Consider the following 22517-nt stretch of genomic DNA (forward strand, 5'->3'; position numbering starts at 1 on the left):
CCCAACACACGTTCAAGAACAGCCAACAGCCACTGAAGTCCAGTTGGTGTCCGTTGGCGTGGGTTGGCTAAACTCATGTTTTGTTCTACTGAAACAAAATGTCCAGTTTTCGTTTGCTGGTGCAGTTAAAAATCTGCAACTTTTACCAGGTGGCTCCGGATAAATCACTTTACAGTCAAATGTCACAGATCTCACTCACTCACTAATATCCATTACTCACTGTTTTCACAAATGGACACAATTATGTGCAATTACTGCATGATAAGTGCTGGAACACTTGTCGGTGCATCTCCATAAACACACCTACCTACACACAAACGCATTTTTCAACTTCAGAGCAGCCTGCCTCCAACTATCCTGCTAGTTACACACAGTGGCTAGGGTCACCTGGGTCAGGGTCATATAGGAGAGAATAGTATAGATCTCCTCTAAAGGCTCACTCTTATTTTCACTCTCTTCCCATCTTCTCCCTCTCTCAAGGCTCCCCCTCTCCTTTTCCATCCTTTCTCTTCCCGTCTTTTGTCTCTAAATCTATCCCCTACTCTATCCCCCTCTCACTAGACTGCTCATGCCTCTTCTCATGTAGGATTGTTCAAGACTGGGAGTGTTACAGATTTATGTCAGTTTAGCGTGGAAGGACATTGGTATGTAGGAGAGCAAAGCTGCACATGCAGAGATGGAAAGAGGAGCAGAAAGAAAGGAGATCAGAATGAGAGGAGGAGTAGGAGTAGGAAGACTCAGTGAGGTGGAATTGCCACAGCACTTGTTGCTACAGGCTGCCGAGCAAAGAGGGAGAGGAACGTGAGGAGAGAGAAGAGGGAGAGGAACAGGAGGAGGGAGAAAGAGGGAAAGAGAAGAAGCTTCCGCTCCCTCCCTCCATCTTCTCCCACAATCTCCAACCTCTTATCTGCTCCAAGGACCTTCCTTAAAGCACACACACACACACACACACACACACACACACACACACACACACACACACACACACTGCCCCCACTCCCACCACAACCTAATACTTATCCCCAGACACCTCCCTCTCTGTATCTGAATATTCCAGAAGAGAATGAAATTGTGAGCCTTCAGATTTCTCAAGCCTCTGGTGAATCTCAGATAGACTACCAAAAACCATCAGATAGAAAAGTGTCTCAAAGGAATATGTTAAAAACTGGCAAAGGTGATAGTCAGATGATTGCGGTATTTATTCTTGAGGTGACAAGAAAAGAGATAGAGGAAACCTGTTGACTAGATCGACTACTACCATCAGCCTGCGTACAGGAATAAGAGACAGCCTTATGATCTCTCAGATTACACAGTAGTGTCTAACCTGAACCCTAACCTGCACCTGCTCATAATTCAGTTTAAATGTTGTTTTATTTAAACAGGGAATCCCATTGAGACCAAGGCCTCTTTTACAAAGGAGTCTGCACACAATCATACAAATTCCAAATATTTACAATTCCAACACAATAAAAACATTTTAAAAACAACTTAAGAAAAGTAACTTACAAAACACCATCTTGAAGAAAAAAAAAACATTAAAAAGCGGCACCAAAACATCCGTGTTCTGGAGATCGTTACACAAGGTGCAAACCCCCCCCGCAGATCTAGCTAACTCAGTGGAGACCAAAGGGAGTTAGCCATCCCTGTGATCGGGTCTTGTCTGGTGACTCGTCTGTAATTTAACAATGAAGTAAGGTATGGCAAAAGTTTGCACAAGAGTGATTTATAAACTAAAAGAGAGAAGTGCACTGATCTACGAGACTTTGAGAGGGTCAGCCTACTTCCTGATAAAGAACGTAGTGATATGTACTGAACCTATCGCCCATAATAAGAGTGCTCTTATAAACTGTGTCCAATTGCTTCAATAGTGGCAGCTGCATTCATACAGACAATGTCGCCATAGTCTAAAGCCGGAATGAATGTCGACTGAATTATTGGTTTTCTGCTATTTAACGAAAGGCATGCCCTATTTCTAAAGGAAACCCATCTTAATTCTTAATTTCTCAACTAACTCATCAATATGCTTTTTGAAAGATGGCTTTTCCTCAATTCAGATATTCATGAGCGGGGACATGATCAATGTGGGCACCATCCAATGTACATATGCTTTTTGGAAAATAACAGTTTTACCTGCATTAAGTACCAATTTCAGTTCAACAAAGATGTTAGCCATATTGCATTTTTTTGTTCTATTGACAACCCACACAACACTATCTTACTATCCTACACAACACAGCCTTGGAAGAGCAGCACTATTCTTAAGGCTGTAATGTCTCTCAATAGTGGAAGAGATGTAGGGGGACTGCATGCCCAAAGCGATCTCTCTGTAAATACACTATCTATAAATGATTTCACATGAGGGGGTTTGGGGGGGGTACTCAGAAGAGGGAAGAGAAGACATCTTTATCAACAATCTGCTGTGAAGGGCTATTAATTTACTCCATTACCTGTATCAAAGATACTAGACAACATTTTCAGCACCCTAGGAGATGTTTCCTAAAAAATAGCCAACATCAGAGAGTGTTTGACATAGAGAGAACCCATGTGACTGACAGAGTTTGAACCCAGGTTGTCTGTACATATCTAAACCGTGTTAGCCTGCTGAACTAAAGCCTAGGCATTAGCTTGGGGAGCTTAACGCAAGTCTACAGGTCTCAGGCAAGGCTACCTTACCACCTCCCCTACACACACACACACACACACACACACACACACACACACACACACACACACACACACACCACATCTATGTTCCTCAAGTCTACAGGTCTCAGGCAAGGCTACCTTACCACCTCCCCTACACACACACACCACATCTATGTTCCTCAAGGCTACAGGTCTCAGGCAAGGCTACCTTACCACCTCCGCTACACACACACACACCACATCTATGTTCCTCAAGGCTACAGGTCTCAGGCAAGGCTACCTTACCACCTCCCCTACACAAACACACACACCTCATACACCACATCTATGTTCCTCAAGGCTACAGGTCTCAGGCAAGGCTACCTTACCACCTCCCCTACACACACACACACCACATCTATGTTCCTCAAGGCTACAGGTCTCAGGCAAGGCTACCTTACCACCTCCCCTACACACACACACCACATCTATGTTCCTCAAGTTTACAGGTCTCAGGCAAGGCTACCTTACCACCTCCGCTACACACACACACACACCTCATCTATGTTCCTCAAGGCTACAGGTCTCAGGCAAGGCTACCTTACCACCTCCGCTACACACACACACACACCACATCTATGTTCCTCAAGTCTACAGGTCTCAGGCAAGGCTACCTTACCACCTCCGCTACACACACACACACCACATCTATGTTCCTCAAGGCTACAGGTCTCAGGCAAGGCTACCTTACCACCTCCCCTACACACACACACCACATCTATGTTCCTCAAGTTTACAGGTCTCAGGCAAGGCTACCTTACCACCTCCGCTACACACACACACACACCTCATCTATGTTCCTCAAGGCTACAGGTCTCAGGCAAGGCTACCTTACCACCTCCGCTACACACACACACACCACATCTATGTTCCTCAAGTCTACAGGTCTCAGGCAAGGCTACCTTACCACCTCCCCTACACACACACACACACCTCATACACCACATCTATGTTCCTCAAGGCTACAGGTCTCAGGCAAGGCTACCTTACCACCTCCCCTACACACACACACACACACACACACACCACATCTATGTTCCTCAAGGCTACAGGTCTCAGGCAAGGCTACCTTACCACCTCCGCTACACACACACACACCACATCTATGTTCCTCAAGGCTACAGGTCTCAGGCAAGGCTACCTTACCACCTCCGCTACACACACACACACCACATCTATGTTCCTCAAGGCTACAGGTCTCAGGCAAGGCTACCTTACCACCTCCGCTACACACACACACACACCTCATACACCACATCTATGTTCCTCAAGGCTACAGGTCTCAGGCAAGGCTACCTTACCACCTCCGCTACACACACACACCACATCTATGTTCCTCAAGGCTACTGTTGCTATGCGAGCTTCACTGCAGTTTGTGTTACAGCTCTGTCTTGGCCAGTAACATTATGAATAATTCAATATCTTTAATGAAAAGAGACAAAGTGATTTTACTGATGGGACAATACCGTTCTCAGTACTTTCTGAGGAAAAAAAGAAAAAGAAATGAAATAGATTCCGACATGAAGTTGAACAATTATCCAGGGTAACAATGGTGTGAAAGGGCTGGGAAGGAAAGCAGTTCACCCACCCACCATCTCTTCTCTGCTGTTCTTCCATTCGCTGTTCCACTGTCTCATTTGCAATTCTAATACAGGGATGATTCCACTAATCATATTATGATTAAAAAGCACCACGGTACGGTAGAGCCGCCTCGTTGATCGCCGACGTGCCACTCAGACGTCACCATGGTGAGCTGTCGCACCGGAAATGAAATGAACGGAAAGGGTTGTCAGACTGTCACACTGATTGTCCACAGGTACGTTCATTGAAGGGGACGGGTGAATGGAAGTCGGGCCTCCACTTCTGGAGATAAGACAGAGGGGATATTCTATTTGATAGGTTGTGTCTCTATCAAGGCTGTGTGGGAATGTTCTACACCTGGATTCTGGGGTGATTGCTTGGTTTAATTACAATTTTAACACCAGCATACACACACCAAAGCCTTCTGTATAACTGTGGACAACACCAGACCAGCTCCATCAAACAGACTTCACACTGAGAAAAGACAACCTAATTACACATCTATCTCACTGTTTACTATAATGACACTTCTGCTCCCAAGGGAGAATGTATGCTAAAGGGAGAGAAGGGGGGGTTGAGAAACATCACTGTCTGTCTGTGACAGCCCATCACCTGCAGGACACTCTCTCACCTCTGGGAGCAAAACTGTCAAACACACACGTCCCTATTTGTTACAATAAGTGTCAGGCGAAGACATTGTCCAGACAGTTTGTCATGGTCAGCCCATGTAGAAAGAAATATTGTACTGTATTATACAGTATTGATTTAAGCTCCTTGCACCATGTTCTGGAGGCTAACAATATGAGTCTATGACTCACCATAATAATACACAAGGCCTTTATACACATCACAAGCCTCTCTTCCTTATAGAGAAGTAAGAGACATTACCCTCAGTTTAGACCTAATTACCTTCCAGTCAACTTCCAAGGCTGTGGGTGGATACAGGAAGATGTGGACTAATCAAAGATCCTGCAGGCTCAGACCCTGCCTGCCTACATTCACCAGTAATTAGGCGCGCACACACACACACACACATCTCTGAGGGGTTTACTCTCAGGGAGATCTTAACCAACTGCATGCAATCTTTGAGAGAAATCAGGCATTTGTGTAAATACACTCTCATTTACATAAATACCCACAATCTGCCCACTTATCCCTATCTCTCTATCACACTGCCAGTGAATGTGCCCACCAAGCTGCCAGTAAATGCCCACCAAGCTGCCAGTAAATGCCACCCTGGACAAAGCTGTAAACATGGTTTGTAGCACACTGCAGAAAGTCTCTACAGCAGAGATACTTACACAACTACAGTCTATCTACACCAACAGGTTCCTAGGATGGGGTTGGGGAGAGAGGTTCCCTGCCACGACAACCTCCTGTGTCTGTGTGTGTGCATATAGGGTGTGTGTGTGTGTGTGCATATAGGGTGTGTGTGTGTGTTCAGGGGCCTCCTGTTGTCTCACGTGGGGAAGCACAGCTGGGGAGCTTTTTCATCAGCGAGAAAAGAGGGCTAATTACTAAGATTCGGAGAGAGAGAGAGATGGGTAGAGAGAGAAATAGAAGAAAGAGGGAGGCTGGAGGAGAATGAGAAAGGGGGAACGAGAGAAGATGGCGAGAGAAAGGGGACAAGACAAAGGGGAAAGAAAAGAGGGGGTGTAGAGAGTAAGGAGAGAGCGGTAAGGAGAGCACCTGCCACCCTTTCTACTCATCGCTTTCTCTCCAATGCACACACACTCCCTCTCCTCCCACCCTGTGACAGAGGGTGGCCCCCCTCTTCCTCCAGCATAGATGCAGAGAGAGAGAGAGAAATAGAGAGAGGTAAAAGGGAGGGAGGGATGTAAGAGGGAGGAGAGAAAGGGAGAGGCAGACTCATTATGCTACCAGTGCGCTCTGCGCTCCTCTCTATGCCAGTACCTCTCCGAGTGGCTCCCACACACACACTCACTTTTTACTGCACGCTACACACACTTATCCTGAGGACCGCAGACACAGACAAAGAGACTGTGCGGTTGTTGAGCAGGAGCGGCATGGAATGGAACCTCAGAAGGATGGACAGTGAACTTAGACAGATCAACTCGGACCTGCTGCAGCCCAGTAAGAGCATCAAGAAGCCCTCGTCAGGCACCATCACCCTCAACGTGGGGGGCTTTCTGTATGCCGCGCACCGCACCACTCTCAGCCGCCACCAGGGGTCAGTGTTGGAGGAGCTGGCCAGTGGCAAAAAGACCGTCCAGCACACTGACTCCATGGGCAACCCCTTCATTGACCGTGACGGCCCTGTGTTCCGACACATCCTCAACTTCCTGCGGACCGGAGACCTGCAGCTACCCGACGACTTCCGAGAGGCAGGCCTTCTGAGACGGGAAGCAGAGTTCTACCGCCTCAGCGGATTGGTGGAGGCCATTTTGGAGTGGGAGGAGCTGCGGGCAGTACAGCGGGAGCCCGCCTTCCTGGAGGTGACTGACGAGAGGTCACAGGGCTTCAAGGTGTATTGTAGTGACCCCACTTTCATTGACAAGGTCAAAGGTCGCCTGGTTCAGATCTCAAAGAGCCGGCTGGACGGCTTCCCGGAGGAGTTTGAAGTGTCGTCCAACGTGATCCAGTTCCGCCACTTCATCAAGTCAGAACCGGGCTCCAGGCTGGTGCTGAAGCAGGACAGTACCTTCGTGTGTACTCTGGAGTGTCTGAAGCTAGAGACGGTGATGCTGGCTCTGAAGGCTGGCTTCTCTATCATCACCTCTCTGGACAGCAGCAAGGGATCTGTGGTGGCCGCAGAGGCACTGCACTTTGTCAAGTAAGAGAGGGAAGAGAGGGGAAGAGGGAAAGATGGGGGAGAGGGATCTGGGAGAGAATGGACAGGGAGGTGCAAAGAGAAGGGAAGAGAATGGGGCAGGTAACAGGCAGGTAGAGGGGAACTAGAGGGAGGAGAAAGGTGTCTGATTCCAGATTGACCCCTAGCCCCTGGGCTGGAACTGATGCAGGACAGCCCGTTTCTCTTCACTGCTGCAGGACAGAACACACACTCTCAGAGGAACAGTCTCCTACTGGATTGCATCAAGCTGCTTTTTCCATCCTGTCTGCTCCCCCTTCAAACCAGCCTTTGTGTGCACAGTGAGGTATTACAGTGTGTGTGTTCAGTTGCTGTGTTTAGTTGCTGTGTTCTAGTATTTAGTTGTGTGACCAAGCCTTTTTCTGGATCCTGAGGGGAGTGGTAGAGTGGAAGAATGTACTGACTGACCTACTGACGGTTGCTGTTTATTGGACAAAAACAATTGTTTTATTCCAGAAACTTCTCACACATAGCCTGACTGGATGAGAGGTGTGCTTTGCAGAAAATATACACGTAGGGGTTAGACCCAAGGGTTCAAATCTAGCATGATGCATGTGCAGTGAAGATTTTCAAATCAGAAACCAACTTTGTGATTGTTTGATCGCCTGTGCAGTGAGTGAGTAAGTAACAATGTGTTCATTTGGATATGTGAATGTTTTGTTTTACACACAATAAAAGTAATGAATATTGTCAGTCATTACATGATTATCTTGTTAAATATTACAGACATATAGCATCTGCAAATTGGTTTGGAATATTTCTTCCACAACACATGGAATTTGTGTTCATTCTATTATATAGTACAAGGGGACTTGGAAATATAGTGCATTCGGAAAGCATTCAGACCCCTTCCTTTTTCCACATTGTGTTACGCTACAGCCTTATTCTAAAATTGCTTAAATTAATTGTTTTCCTCATCAATCTACACATAATACCCCATAATGACAAAGCGAAAACAGGCTTTTAGAAATATTTGTACATTTATATTAAAAAAACTACAACTTAAATACCTTATTTACAAAAGTATTCAGACTCTTTGCTATGAGACTCAAAATTGAGCTCAGGTGCATCCTATTTCCATTGATCATCCTTGAGATGTTTCTACAACTTGGAGTCCACCTGTGGTAAATTCAATTGATTGGACATTATTTGGAAAGGCACACACCTGTTTATATAAGGTCTCACAGTTGACAGTGCATGTCAGAGCAAAAACTAAGCAATGAGGTCAAAGGAATTGTCCATGGAGCTCAGAGACAGGATTGTGTCGAGGCACAGGTCCAAAAAATGTTTGCAGCATTAAAGCTCCCCAGGAACACAGTGGCCTCCATCATTCTTAAATAAAACACGTTTGGAACCACCCTGACTCTTCCTAGAGCTGGCCCCCCAGCCAAACTGAGCAATCAGGGGGTGAAGGGCCTTGGTCAGGGAGGTGACCAAGAACCCAATGGTCACGCTAATAGAGCTCCAAAGTTCCTCTGTGGAGATGGGAGAACCTTCCAGAAGGACAACCATGTCTGCAGCACTATACCAATCAGGCCTTTCTGGAGAAACCTAGTAATAGCTTTGCAGCGACTCTCCCCATCCAACCTGACAGAGTTTGAGAGGATCTGCAGAGAAGAATGGGAGAAACTCCCCAAATACAGGTGTACCAAGCTTGTGGCGTCATACCCAAGAAGACTCTAGGCTGTCATCGCTGCCACAGGCCCTTCAACAAAGTACTGAGTAAAGGCTCTGAATACTTACTGTATGTGAAATTTCAGTTTCTTTAATAAATTTGCAAAGAATTCTAAAAACCTGTTTTTACTTTGTCATTATGGGGTATTTTATGTAGATTGATGAGGGAAAAAACTATTTAAAATCAGTTTTAGAATAAGGCTGTAATGTAACAAAATGTGGAAAAAGTCAAGAGGTCTGAATACTTTCCGAATGCACTGTATTTATTTGCATCCATATTATGACAGCTCATTAATGCAGAAAGATTTTACCATATGGATTTAATAGAACAGACAAGTAACTAATGCTGTAGACGTAGAACTATAATAGAGTTAACTACTTCTACTTTCCTTATTAACTGTAATGTAAGCTTACTGTATTGGAAAATGCATCAGCGCCCAACAACCCAGAGCAGTTACTTCTAGCCAAACCCTCAGACAGGTTATTATGTCATGTCAAAAACAATGCATATTTATAAGAATCTGAATTTGATCAGAATTCCTATATTAATCTAAGACTCTTGTTTCCCATTTCATGATTTTTATAATCTAACATTTCTTATAGGAAGTGATCACTGGTGAGAAAGATCAGTGACTGACAGTTGCGCTGGTGTGTCTTCTACTCCCCAGAGTTTGGAGACTGGTGATATTTAAAGAAGTGGGTCAGAAAGGCAATTCAATAAACGCTGCTCTCTTCCCTCAAGGTGGACCTCTTTTTAAATCCATGTCTCAATGTTTTACATTTGTAGTACTATCAATTACTTCACTTTCAATTTGGGCCATGTCTACATTTGACAACAAGACTAAACATATTGAATATTTCATTGTGTAGTTATTTTCCAAAACTCTGCAAAAGGGGTTGTTGTTGATCAGTATCTACGTATTGTATTCTATTACATTGTTGTACAGAGCACAAGTGGTAGAGTATGATATGGTGTGTCTCTGCCTAACCAGACACATTCCCTTTAGTTTGGACTTAGAGTTAGGCTACTTGGTATTCCCCTGCCTCCCAGTGCTAATTGCTTTACCATCTTGTAATTAATCTCTGCCAGAACCCTTCTGACACAAGGAAACAGATGGTGCGAGACTAGAACATTAGGAACTAAAATAAGTCAACTCAGTCTATGCTTGAAAAACAGTAGCTGTAGTGTTTAGCACATATGGAGTCGCCCACCTCGATTCAGCCTGTGTCTCAAACACCCCAAAAACCATCTGTTGCAGCCAGGGCTCTAAATTAACATGAGTCATTGGTAGCATTGGTGCTCCCAATTCTTTTAAAGTTAGAAGCACAAGAAAGTCTAGCAGCGCCAGATATATTATAGGATTCTAGCTTCTTTTGAAGCACATGTTGTGCTCTAGAATCTAATATTTAACCCTGTAAAAACATTTGTTTATTATAAAAAGCTAAAATATTGATACAAAAACAGTTGTGGTTTCCACTAATGCAATGCTGCTGATTGTTGGGAACCACCAAGACTCTTCCTAGAGCTGGCCGCCCGGCCAAACTGAGCAATCGGGGGGAAAAGGGCCTTGGTCAGGGAGGTGACCAACAACCTGATGGTCACCCTGACAGAGCTCCAGACTTCCTCTGTGAAGTTGGGAGAACCTTCCAGAAGGACAACCATCTCTGCAGCACTCCACCAATCAGGCCTTTATAGTAGAGTGGCAAGACGGAAGCCAGTAAAAAAGGCAAATGATAGTCCGCTTGGAGTTTGTCAAAAGGCACCTGAAGGACTCTCAAACTCTGGTCTGATGAAATCAAGATTGAACTCTTTGGCCTGAATGCCAAGCATCACGTCTGGAGGAAACCTGGCACCATCCCTACGGTGAAGCATCATGCTGTGAGGATGTTTGTCAGCGGCAGGGACTAGGAGACTAGTCAGGATTGAAAGAAAGATGAACGGAGCAAAATACAGAGAGATCCTTGAAGAAAACCTGCTCCAGACCGCTCAGGACCTCAGACTGGGGTGAAGGTTCACCTTCCAACAGGACAACAACCATAAGCACACAGCCAAGACAACGCAGAAGTGGCTTCGGGACAAGTCTCAATGTTCTTGAGTGTCGCAGGCAGAGCTCGGACTTGAACCCGATCGAACATCTCTGGAGAGACCTGAAAATAGCTATGCAGTGACACTCCCCATCCAATCTGACAGAGCTTGAGAGGATCTGCAGAGAAGAATGGGAGAAACTCCCCAAATACATGTTTGCCAAGCTTTCAGCGTCATACCCAAGAAGACTCAAGGATGTAATCAATGTCAAAGGTGCTCTAACAAAGTACTGAGTAAAAGGGTCTGAATACTTATGTAAATGTGAAATTGTTTAATTTTTAATACATTTGCAAAAATGTAATACAATTTAGAATAAGGCTGTAAAGTAACATAATTAAGAAAAAGTCAAGGGGTCTGAATACTTTCTGAATGCACTGTAGATCCACAATATGACAGATCAGTCTATGAACTCTGTTTGTGGCCTCGCTCTCCCTCCTCCTGTCTGTCCATGGATATCAACATGGCTGCCTCTCTCTTGCATGAAGTTAATACATGCAATACATCCTCTAGACCAGGGATGGGCGCTGAACATGGAACGAGAGAGTGATCAACTACAAACCAAAAAATATTTATTTAAAAAAAAAATATTAGCCTACCTGTTTAATTTGGATCCCGCGATGCAGTTGGCCTCAGTTGCTGGGACCACTACCATCTGTCCCGGGATACTGCCAAACCGGGAAAGTCTGAAGAGCTGCTGCTTGGCAAAGCAGCTAGCCTAGCTGCTCACTATCAAGCTAGCCAGGCTTCCATGATAGTTTGAACACAACATGTGAAGCAGTTAGCCCTTGTGACTGGGACTACATATAGTTTCAGGCTTCTGGCTGTTTAAATTCTTGCTGTTTATATCCCTGCAGTTTCAATCGACCCTGCGATTTGTGCTGCCTGGAACTGCATGGAGTACCAGCATTAGCCTACGTTGCTAGCATCATGCCGCCCAAAGTTAAAGAAGCTTGGAGTAATGGGGATCACAGGTGCGTGATCTTTTAAATCAACAACAAGATGTCTACAAGCAATTGTTACAGCAATAGGAAAATAGCTTCAAGAGCGTTGTCCAAATAGTTGTGGACTCAACTAACAAAAGAATGGACGATCTGACCAGAGAGGTCCAAGACCTTAAGAAAAGTTTGCAGTTATCCCAGGGAGAGGCGGACGTCATGAAAGAGACTTCCAGCAAGATGACAACTAACTGTAAGTCCATGCGAGATGACATGAGCACTGTCTGTGAATTATTATTACAGATGACTGGGAAAACAGAATATCTAGGAGGGACAATCCAGTAGGAATAACATTGTTGTGGATGGCATACCAGAGAGTTCACATGAGACCTGGACGGAATCTGAGGAGAAAGTGAGAAAAATGTTCAAGGAAAAGCTCAAGGTCTGGAAAACCTGTAACGAGCCCAAGTGACAGACCCAGGGCAATAGTGGTCAAGTTCCTAAGGTTCAAGGACAAGATGGCTGTTCTGGAGAGAGCCATCTTCCTAAATGAGGACTTCTCTGAAGCTGTGCGCCTGAGGCGGAAAGAACTTAGCCCAGCTATGAAAACGTCCAGAGAGCGTGGGGACATTGCTTACATCCGCAACGACAAGATCATTGTCCACCTTCCCTCCCAAAACCCTGGGAGGAGTGAGAGAGCCAAGCTTTTGGGTCAGTATCTTCAGACCAACACACACACACCAACCGACATTCACAAGCACCTGATTGATTGACTATTAGCTAAACATGTTTTTTGTTTTTTAATAGCCATATAATGTCTGTCTATCTCCAGTAAGCTACCCAGGAAAGGGCTAAGAATAGCCCATATTATTATACTGTATATAGCCTTAGAAATAAGGTTAATGAAATCAATAACTTGCTAACATCGGATAACATTCATATACTGGCTATCTCTGAAACAATAGCATTACAAGGATATAACATTTACAGAAAAGACAGGAATGCCTACGGGGGAGGTGTTGCGGTACTGTATATGTTCAGAGTCATGGTCCTGTAAAGCTTAGAGAGGATCTCATGTCAAATGTTGTTGAAGTGTTGCAGTTTCAAGTTCACCTGCCTCATCTAAAGCCTCTTCTTCTGGGGTGCTGCTATAGTCTACCAAGTGCGAACGGTCAGCATTTGGATAATATGTGTGCAATACTTGATAGTGTGTGTGTGATGTTAACCGAGGTTTATTCTCTGGGTGAACAGAACATTTATTGACTGCATAGCAACTAGCTGTCATCTCAAGAGGAAGCGTCTAACTGTGACGAATACCTGTAATATGACCCAAATTATTACTCAACCAACTAGAGTGCATAGCAACAGTGTTGGATCTGTGACATTCACTTGTATTGATTATATTGTGGCAAAGGGGGCTGAGTGATAAATGGCAGATATGTGAGGGCAGAACTAATAAAACGGGCTCTGTCCTCTCACTAAAATGTCCACCCTGACAAGAACTACAGATCACAAAATGGTCGATCGCCCAAAACTACAATCCCGAGAGGCAATGGAACACTCGGAAAGTGGGGCCGACCCACAGATAAGGGGTCAGGACAAACCAGGAAGAGAGAGAGAAAGGGGCTTGGGGATCTGTGAACCATAGCGAAAGAGACAATATATATCGGCTGGATTTACCGTGCATGACCTTTACTGTTTGGACTTACCTGTTGGCATTTGGACCTGGACCTACCGTGAACCTGATTTGTGTACCGAACCCTGCTATGCTTGACCACGAAGGAGAAACCAACATACAGGTACTGTCCTGTTCAAAATAACTCTCATTCTGGGGTGATTTTGGTGACGCTCTCCTGTTTAATTTGTGACAAACTCACATAACTTTGTAAGTTGTGGCAGGTGAAACAGTTGAGGACATCGGTTTAGCATCCTTAGACGGACGGGCTGGTTGAGAGATTCAACCACCCCCTGAAGTCAATGCTCAGGAAGGTAATCGATAAGGATGGGAAAAACTGGGATCGCATGTTGCCGTATCTGATGTTTGCCATTAGAGAGAGGTTCCCCAAGCCCCAAGGTTTTCACCCTTTGAGCTGGTATATGGGAGGCACCCCCGGGAAACCTTGGAGCACCAATCCACCCCTTATACTAGTGTTATAGAGCATGTCACGGCAATGCAAGACAGGATAACCACAGTCATGCCGATCGTCAAAGAGCACGAGGCAAGCACAAGAGCACCAGCTTATAATCGGCAGGCTACCCTGAGGGAATTTCAACTGGGAGATAAGGTGTTAGTTTACACTCTACCGTGGGGAACAGCACTACTAGCCACATGGAAAGGACCATATGAAGTGCTGGAGAGAATAGGAGAAGTTAATTATCAAATCTGACAGCCAGGTCGCCGGCCTCCGGAACAGATCTATCACATTAACCTGTTAAAAGCATGGAGAGAGAGAGAGAAACACTAATTGTCAAGTACCCCACGCCCACTCAGGAGGCAGCCGAAGTGCATGTTTCACCTACTCTGTCCCCAGCACCAGTACAGAAAGTAAAGACCCTGATCCAGAAAAACAGAGATGTGTTTTCAGGGATACCAAGCCAAACTGAGGTTATGGCTCATGATATTGTTTCCCTACCAGGGAGAAAAGTGAGCATGAGGCCATATCGGGTACCCGAGGCTCGACGAGCCGCGATTACAGCAGAGACTGAGAAAATGTTGGCAGATGGAGTAGTCGAAGAGTCACATAGTGAGTGGTTCAGCCCAATTGTGATGGTCTCCAAGCCCATGGGTCTTTGCGGTTTTGTAATGATTTTCGGAAAGGTAAATGAAATCTCCAAGTTTGATGCCTATCCCATGCCTCGAGTATATGAATAGTTGTAAAAAATTGGTAAAGCTCGGTACATTATGACCCTGGACCCAGCCAAAGGTTACTGGCAAATTCCTCTGACCCCCCAGAGCCAAAGAAAAGACAGCATTTGCAACCCCTGATGGTTTGTTTCAATACACTGTCATGCCATTCAGCTTACACGGGGCCCCAGCCACCTTTCAACGGCTAATGGACCAGGTTCTAAAACCGCAGCAAGCTTACTCCACAGCCTATTTAAATGACGTGTGGTTCTACAGCCCAGATTGGGAATCCCACTTACCCCGGGTACAGGCAGTGCTAGACGCCCTTAGGAAGGAAGGGCTCATGGCGAAACCTGCCAAGTGTTGTGTGGGGTTAGAGGAACCCGATTATCTGGGAAACACCGTGGGAAGAAGGTTAATCAAACCCCAACTTAAGAAGGTTGAGGCAATTAGAGGATGGCCGAAACCAGTAAATAAGAAGCAGGCTCGAGACTTCCTAGGGTTGACCGGTTACTACCGGAAGTTCATCCCAAGTTATAGCACAGTGGTCGCCTCACTCACCGACATGACTAGAGCCAGAGGGCCAAACATGGAAAAATAGGATGAAAAGGCCACCAAAACATTTAGAACATTACAGGAGGCTCTCTGTTGTAATCCAGTGCTGGTGGTACCAGATTTGAATGCAAGTCATTGTTCAGACAGATGCATCAAAGGTTGGCTTGGGAAACGAGATGTAGAAGAGGTGGAACACCGCATCCTGTTTTTTAAGCAGGAACCACACAAGACCCACTACTCAGTTGTTGAGAAAGAGGCGTTGGCAGTAAAGTGGGCTCTAGAAAGCCTGAAATACTCATCAGTGACCATGTCCCACTCACCTGGATGCATGGGGCTAAAGAGAAGAACGCTTGGGTGATGCAGTGGTTTTTGAGTCTCCAACCGTTTCACTTAAATAAAACACAGAGCAGGGAAGGAATTGTGGATGGGTTATCCCACATGCACGCCTATTTTGCTGCGGTAGCCTGACCTAGGGGGTCGAAGCTAGGGGGGAGATGTGTGGCAAAGAAGGGGGCCGAGGGATAAATGGCAGATATGTGAGGGCAAAACTAATAAATGGGCTCTGTCCTCTCACTAAAATGGCCACCCCGACAAGAACTACAGATCACAAAATGGCCGACCACCAAACTACAATCCCCAGAGGCAAGGAGAACACTCGGAATGTGACCCACAGATTAGGGGTCAAGACAAACCAGGAAGAGAGAGAGAAAGGGGCTGGGGTCTGTGAACCATAGAGAAAGAGACAATGTATATCGGCTGGACTGTTTGGACTCGGACCTACCGAGAACCTGATTCGTGTACCGAACCCTGCTATCCTTGACCACGATGGAGAAACCAACATACAGGTCCTGTTTGAAATAACTCTCATTCTGGGGTGATTTTGGTGACGGTCTCCCGCTTCATTTGTGACAAACTCTCCTAACCTTGAAGAGGCTTGTCACAATAGCTTCACTAATGATGCAGAGAATCACTCCATTGTAGCAATAACATGTAAAGCCAAAGTGCCAAAGGTTGGGCCTAAAGCAATTTATAAGAGATCGTACAAAATGTTGTTTCTCATGACTCTTTTGTTGAATAATATGTGTGTAGGTCTGATGTGTATGAGGAGGTTCATCTAGATGCAGCGTTGGTAGTATTTGTAAAATTATTAATGCCAATTGTTGAGAACTATGCACCTGTTAAGAAATTAACTGAGAACTGTTCGAGCCCTCTGGATTGATGATGAATTAAAAAATGGTATGGTTCAAAGAAATTATGCAAAAGAGGTGCCAAAAAGTCAGGCTGTTCAGCTGATTGGTTGACATACTGTACATTGAGAAATGTTGTGACTAAACTTAACAAAAAGATTAAACGATTACCAAACCAAGAAATGACATATACTTAACAAAAATATAAATGCAACATGTAAAGTGTTGGTCCCATGTTTCATGAGCTGAAATAAAAGATCCCAGAAATCTTCCACACGCACAAAAAGCTTATTTCTCTCAAATTCTGTGTACAAATTTGTTAACATCCCTGTTACTGAGCATTTCTCCTTTGCCAAGATAATCCCTCCACCTGACAGGTGTGGCATATTAAGCAGATTAAACAGCATGATCTTTACACAGGTGCACCTTGTGCTGGGGACAATAAAAAGGCCACTGTAAAATGTGCAGTTTTGTCACACAACAGAATGCCACGAATGTCTCAAGTTGAGGGAGCTGTTGCCAGAGAACTGAATGTTATTCTCTACCATAAGCCGCCTCCAATGTCATTTTAGAGAATTTGGCAGTACGTCCAACCGGCCTCACAACCACAGACCATGTGTAATCACGCCAGCCCAGGACCTCCACATCTGTTCTTCACCTGCGGTATGGTCTGAAACGAGCCACCCGGACAGCTGATGAAACTGTGGGTTTGCACAACTGAAGAATTTCTGCACAAACTGTCAGAAACAGTCTCAGGGAAACTCATCTGCATGCTCGTCATCCTCACCAGGGTCTTGACCTGACTTGACCAGTTCAGCGTCGTAACCGACTTCAGTGGGAAAATGCTCACCTTTGATGGCCACTGGCATGCTGGAGAATTGTGCTCTTCCCGGATGAATCCCGGTTTCAACTATACCAGGCAGATGGCAGACAGCGTATGGCGTTATGTGGGCGAGCCGTTTGTTGATGTCAACGTTGTGAACAGTGCCATGTGGTGGTGGGGTTATGGTATAGGCAGGCATAAGCTACGGACAACGAACACAATTGCATTTTATCGATCGCAATTTGAATGCACAGAGATACCGTGACGAGATCCTGAGGCCCATTGTCGTGTCATTCATCCGCCGCCATCACCTCACGTTTCTGCATGATTATGCACGGCCCCATGTCGCTTGGGTCTGTACACAATTCCTGGAAGCTGAAAATGTCCCAGTTCTTCCATGCTCTGGATCGACGTGTACGACAGTGTGTTCCAGTTCCCGCCAATGTCCAGCAACTTCGCACAGTCATTATAGAGTGGGACAGCATTCCACAGGCCAGAATCAACAGCCTGATCAACTATGTGATGGAGATGTGTCACGCTGCATGTGGCAAATGGTGGTCACACCAGATACTGACTAGTTTTCTGATCCACGCCCCCATTTTTTTAAGGTATCTTTGAAATTGTTGCATGTTGCGTTTTATATTTTTGTACAGTGTAAAACAATGGAAAAAGACTTGAGTAGCTTAAATTATATCATAGGCAGAATTCACTGCCAGCTTTCATTGAAGTTGATGGATCATTTATAACAAAACCTTTCAATATTGCGAATAATTTCAATGACTATTTCACTAGTAAAGTGGAAAAACTCATGCTGTTTTGAATTTGGTCAAGTTGGTGTAGGAGAGGTGGAAAAACTATTGTTATCCATCACTAATGATAAACCACCAGGTATAGACAACCTTAATGGGAAACTATTGAGAATGGTAGCAGACTGTATTGCCACACCTATTTACTATATCTTTAACCAAAGCATAAAGGAGGTTGTGTCCACAGGCGTGGAAAGAAGCTAAAGTAATTCCACTGCCTAAAAATAGTAAAGCACCCAATCAGTTTGTTGCCTACTCTTAGTAAACTGATGGAGATAATTGGTTAAAAGAAATGGATAATAACATGATAGTTGGAGCTGTATTGTTAGAGGATGTTATTGACCCAAAAAAAGAAATTCACTTGCTATGGCGTTACATCACCTGCCATCACATGGTTGGGGAGTTATTTATCCAATAGAACCCAGAGAGTGTTCTTCAATGGAAGATTTCGAACATCAGATATGTACAGTGCGGTGTCCCTCAAGGCAGTTGCCTTGGGCCATTCATCTTCTCTATTTTTACAAATTATTTGCTACTGGTCTTACACAAAGCTATAATGACTATGTATGCGGATGATTCCACACTCTACATGTCAGCACCTAAAGCCAGTGAGCTCACTGAAATTCTAGATAAGGAGTTAGTCAGTATCAGAATGGGTAATTAATAATAAACTGGTCTTAAATACATCTAAAACTAAAAGCATTTTATTTTGTTCAAAACATTCTCTATGACCTAAACCTCAACTGTAGTTGTGTATAAAGGGTGTGACCATTGAACAAGTTGAGGAAGCTAAACTCCTAGGTATAACATTGGATGGTCAATTATCATGGTGAAGTCATATTGACAAAGTTGTTGTGAAGATGGGTAGATGTATGTCATAAAAATATGTTCTGCGTTTTGACAACTGTGATAATTGTTACGGCTCTGGTCTTGGCCTGTCCAATTTTGATTACTGTCCGTTAATATGGTCCACCTTGCGAACAAAACATTTTAGCGCCCTCCCTTGACATCGGAGAGAAATTGTTTTATTGTTAATTTCCTGCAATTCTACACATTGTGCCATGGGCCGTAGAGAAAATGTTGCATTTTTAAATCAAGTTTGCTGCAGTTCGACACATTTTGACATTAGGTTGGGAGAAGTTTTAGCAATTTAAATACATTTCATTCAATTCTACTCATTTTGCCATGGTGCGGAGAGAGATCTTTGCAGTTTTTAATATATTTGAGTGAGAGTGACCCCCAGTCAGTAATTTGACCATGATTGCTACAAGTTTAGATAGTCAAGCAAGTTATTTTACCAAATTAAGAAATGTTAGATAATTGAGTGACTGTCAGTGACTGACACAGCAAAAACAAAAACTTAAGATGCACAACCAAATTTTGAAATTGCACCAATAATTTGAGATCCTGATGAAATCTGGGGGGGGTGGCATTTCACCTGCTGCTAACATTGGGGGAAGGGGGGTGCATGTCCCCCCATGGCTCCTACACCCTGTTTTTGTGGACAGATTTTGGGCGGAGTAAACCCTCTCGCGTCCCCTCTTCCTTTCTGACGACATGCAACAGATCATTCATTGCTATGATCATTGATCTTCTAAAGAAGCTATTCCTTTTACTTTCTTTCTGTGCCCCCAAATGTTTGGATATACTGGTAAAGTAACCAGGTTGTTAGCTAGCTAGCAAACTAGCTAGGTAATGAGGTAACATGACTGAACAAAATGTAAACAAATGCTGTGAGTGGTTTTGGAACGACCTGCAACATGGTTTATTAACAGGACCTAAAACAAACGTTTTGGTCCACCCGCCACTGTGGCAGGTACAGTACATTCGGAAAGTATTCAGACCCCTTTTTCCACATTTTGTTACATAACAGCCTTATTCTAAAATCTATTACATCGTTTTTTCCCCATCAATCTACACACAATACCCCATAATGACAAAGCAAAAATGGGTTTTGAAATTTTTGCAAATGTATTAAAAATAAAAACTGAAATAACACTTACATAAGTATTCAGACCCTTTACTCAGTACTTTGTTGAATCACCTTTGGCAGTGATTACAGCCTCGAGTCTTTTTGGGTATGACGCTGCAAGCTTGGCACACCTGTATTTGGGGAGTTTCTCCCATTCTTCTCTGCAGAGCCTCTCAAGCTTTGTCAGGTTGGATGGGGAGAGTCGCTGCACAGCTATTTTCAGGTCTCTCCAGAGATGTTCGATCTGGGTTCAAGTCCGGCCTCTGGCTGGGACACTCAAGAACATTCAAAGACTTGTCCTGAAGCCACTCCTGCGTTGTCTTGGCTGTGTGCTTAGGGTCGTTCTCCTGTTGGAAGGTTAACCTTCGCCCCAGTCTGATGTCCTGAGCGCTTTGGAGTAGGTCTTCATCAAGGATCTCTCTGTACTTTGCTACGTTCATCTTTCTCTCGATCCTGACTAGTCTCCCAGTCCCTGCCGCTGAAAAACATCCCCACAGCACGATGCACCATGCTTCACCGTAGGGATGGTGCCAGGTTTCCTCCAGACGTGACGCTTGGCATTCAGGCCAAAGAGTTCAATCTTGGTTTCATCAGACCAGAGAATCTTGTTTTTCATGGTGGAGTTTGCCAAAAGGCACCTAAAGGACTCTCACAAGTGGGCTGCCATGTGCCTTTTACTGAGGAGTGGCTTCCGTCTGGCCACTTTACCATAAAAGACCTGATTGGTGGAGTGCTGCAGAGATGGTTGTCCTTCTGGAAGGTTCTCCCAACTCACAGAGGAAGTCTGGAGCTCTGTCAGTGACCATCGGGTTCTTGGTCACCTCCCTGACCAAGGCATTTCTCCCCCGATTGCTCAGTTTGGCCAGGCAGCCAGCTCTAGGAGGAGTCTTGGTGGTTCCAAACTCAAGAATGATTGAGGCCACCGTGCTCTTGGGGACCTTCAATGCTGCAGGCATTTTTTGGTACCCTTCTCCAGATGTGTGCCTCAACACAATCCTGTCTCGGAGCTCTACGGACAATTCCTTTGACCTCATGTCTTGCACTGTCAACTGTGGGACTTTATATAGACAGCTGTGTCCCTTTCCAAATAATGTCCAATCAATTGAATTTACCAGAGGTGGACTCCAATCAAGGATGATCAATGGAAACAGGATGCACTTGAGCTCAATTTTGAGTCTCATAGCAAAGGGTCTGAATACTTATGTAAAATACACATTCTTATCATACATTTGCAAGAATTTCAAAAACTTTTTTCGCTTTGTCATTATGGGGTATTGTGTATAGATTTGAGAAAATATTTTTAATCCATTTTAGAATAAAGCTGTAATGTAACAAAATGTGGAAAAAGTCAAGGGCTCTGAATAGTTTCCTAATGCACTTTATATACACTGCTCAAAAAAATAAAGGGAACACTTAAACAACACAATGTAACTCCAAGTCAATCACACTTCTGTGAAATCAAACTGTCCACTTAGGAAGCAACACTGATTGACAATAAATTTCACATGCTGTTGTGCAAATGGAATAGACAAAAGGTGGAAATTATAGGCAATTAGCAAGACACCCCCAAAAAAGGAGTGATTCTGCAGGTGGTGACCACAGACCACTTCTCAGTTCCTATGCTTCCTGGCTGATGTTTTGGTCACTTTTGAATGCTGGCGGTGCTCTCACTCTAGTGGTAGCATGAGACGGAGTCTACAACCCACACAAGTGGCTCAGGTAGTGCAGTTCATCCAGGATGGCACATCAATGCGAGCTGTGGCAAAAAGGTTTGCTGTGTCTGTCAGCGTAGTGTCCAGAGCATGGAGGCGCTACCAGGAGACAGGCCAGTACATCAGGAGACGTGGAGGAGGCCGTAGGAGGGCAACAACCCAGCAGCAGGACCGCTACCTCCGCCTTTGTGCAAGGAGGTGCACTGCCAGAGCCCTGCAAAATGACCTCCAGCAGGCCACAAATGTGCATGTGTCTGCTCAAACGGTCAGAAACAGACTCCATGAGGGTGGTATGAGGGCCCGACGTCCACAGGTGGGGGTTGTGCTTACAGCCCAGCACCGTGCAGGACGTTTGGCATTTGCCAGAGAACACCAAGATTGGCACATTCGCCACTGGCGCCCTGTGCTCTTCACAGATGAAAGCAGGTTCACACTGAGCACACGAGCACATGTGACAGACGTGACAGAGTCTGGAGACGCCGTGGAGAACGTTCTGCTGCCTGCAACATCCTCCAGCATGACCGGTTTGGCGATGGGTCAGTCATGGTGTGGGGTGGCATTTCTTTGTGGGGCCGCACAGCCCTCCATGTGCTCGCCAGAGGTAGTCTGACTGCCAATAGGTACCGAGATGAGATCCTCAGACCCCTTGTGAGACCATATGCTGACACATGCACATTTGTGGCCTGCTGGAGGTCATTTTGCAGGGCTCTGGCAGTGCACCTCCTTGCACAAAGGCGGAGGTAGCGGTCCTGCTGCTGGGTTGTTGCCCTCCTACGGCCTCCTCCACGTCTCCTGATGTACTGGCCTGTCTCCTGGTAGCGCCTCC

At 45.0% G+C, this 22517-nt stretch overlaps 1 protein-coding gene across 1 annotated transcript; it reads left to right on the forward strand.

Moving 5' to 3' along the window:
• Positions 1-6293: 6293 nt before the first annotated feature.
• kctd4 (potassium channel tetramerization domain containing 4) lies at positions 6294-7064 on the forward strand. The gene has a single exon (XM_039014071.1). The coding sequence runs from the start codon at positions 6294-6296 to the stop codon at positions 7062-7064; it is 771 nt and encodes a 256-aa protein (XP_038869999.1).
• The last annotated feature ends 15453 nt before the right edge of the window (positions 7065-22517 follow it).

The sequence above is a fragment of the Salvelinus namaycush genome, chromosome 19 (assembly GCF_016432855.1).
Source record: "Salvelinus namaycush isolate Seneca chromosome 19, SaNama_1.0, whole genome shotgun sequence".
Classification (NCBI taxonomy): domain Eukaryota; kingdom Metazoa; phylum Chordata; class Actinopteri; order Salmoniformes; family Salmonidae; genus Salvelinus; species Salvelinus namaycush.

Coding starts and splice junctions, on each gene's coding strand:
- kctd4 (XM_039014071.1), top strand. CDS start 6,294: ATGGAATGGAACCTCAGAAGGATGGACAGTGAACTTAGACAGATCAAC.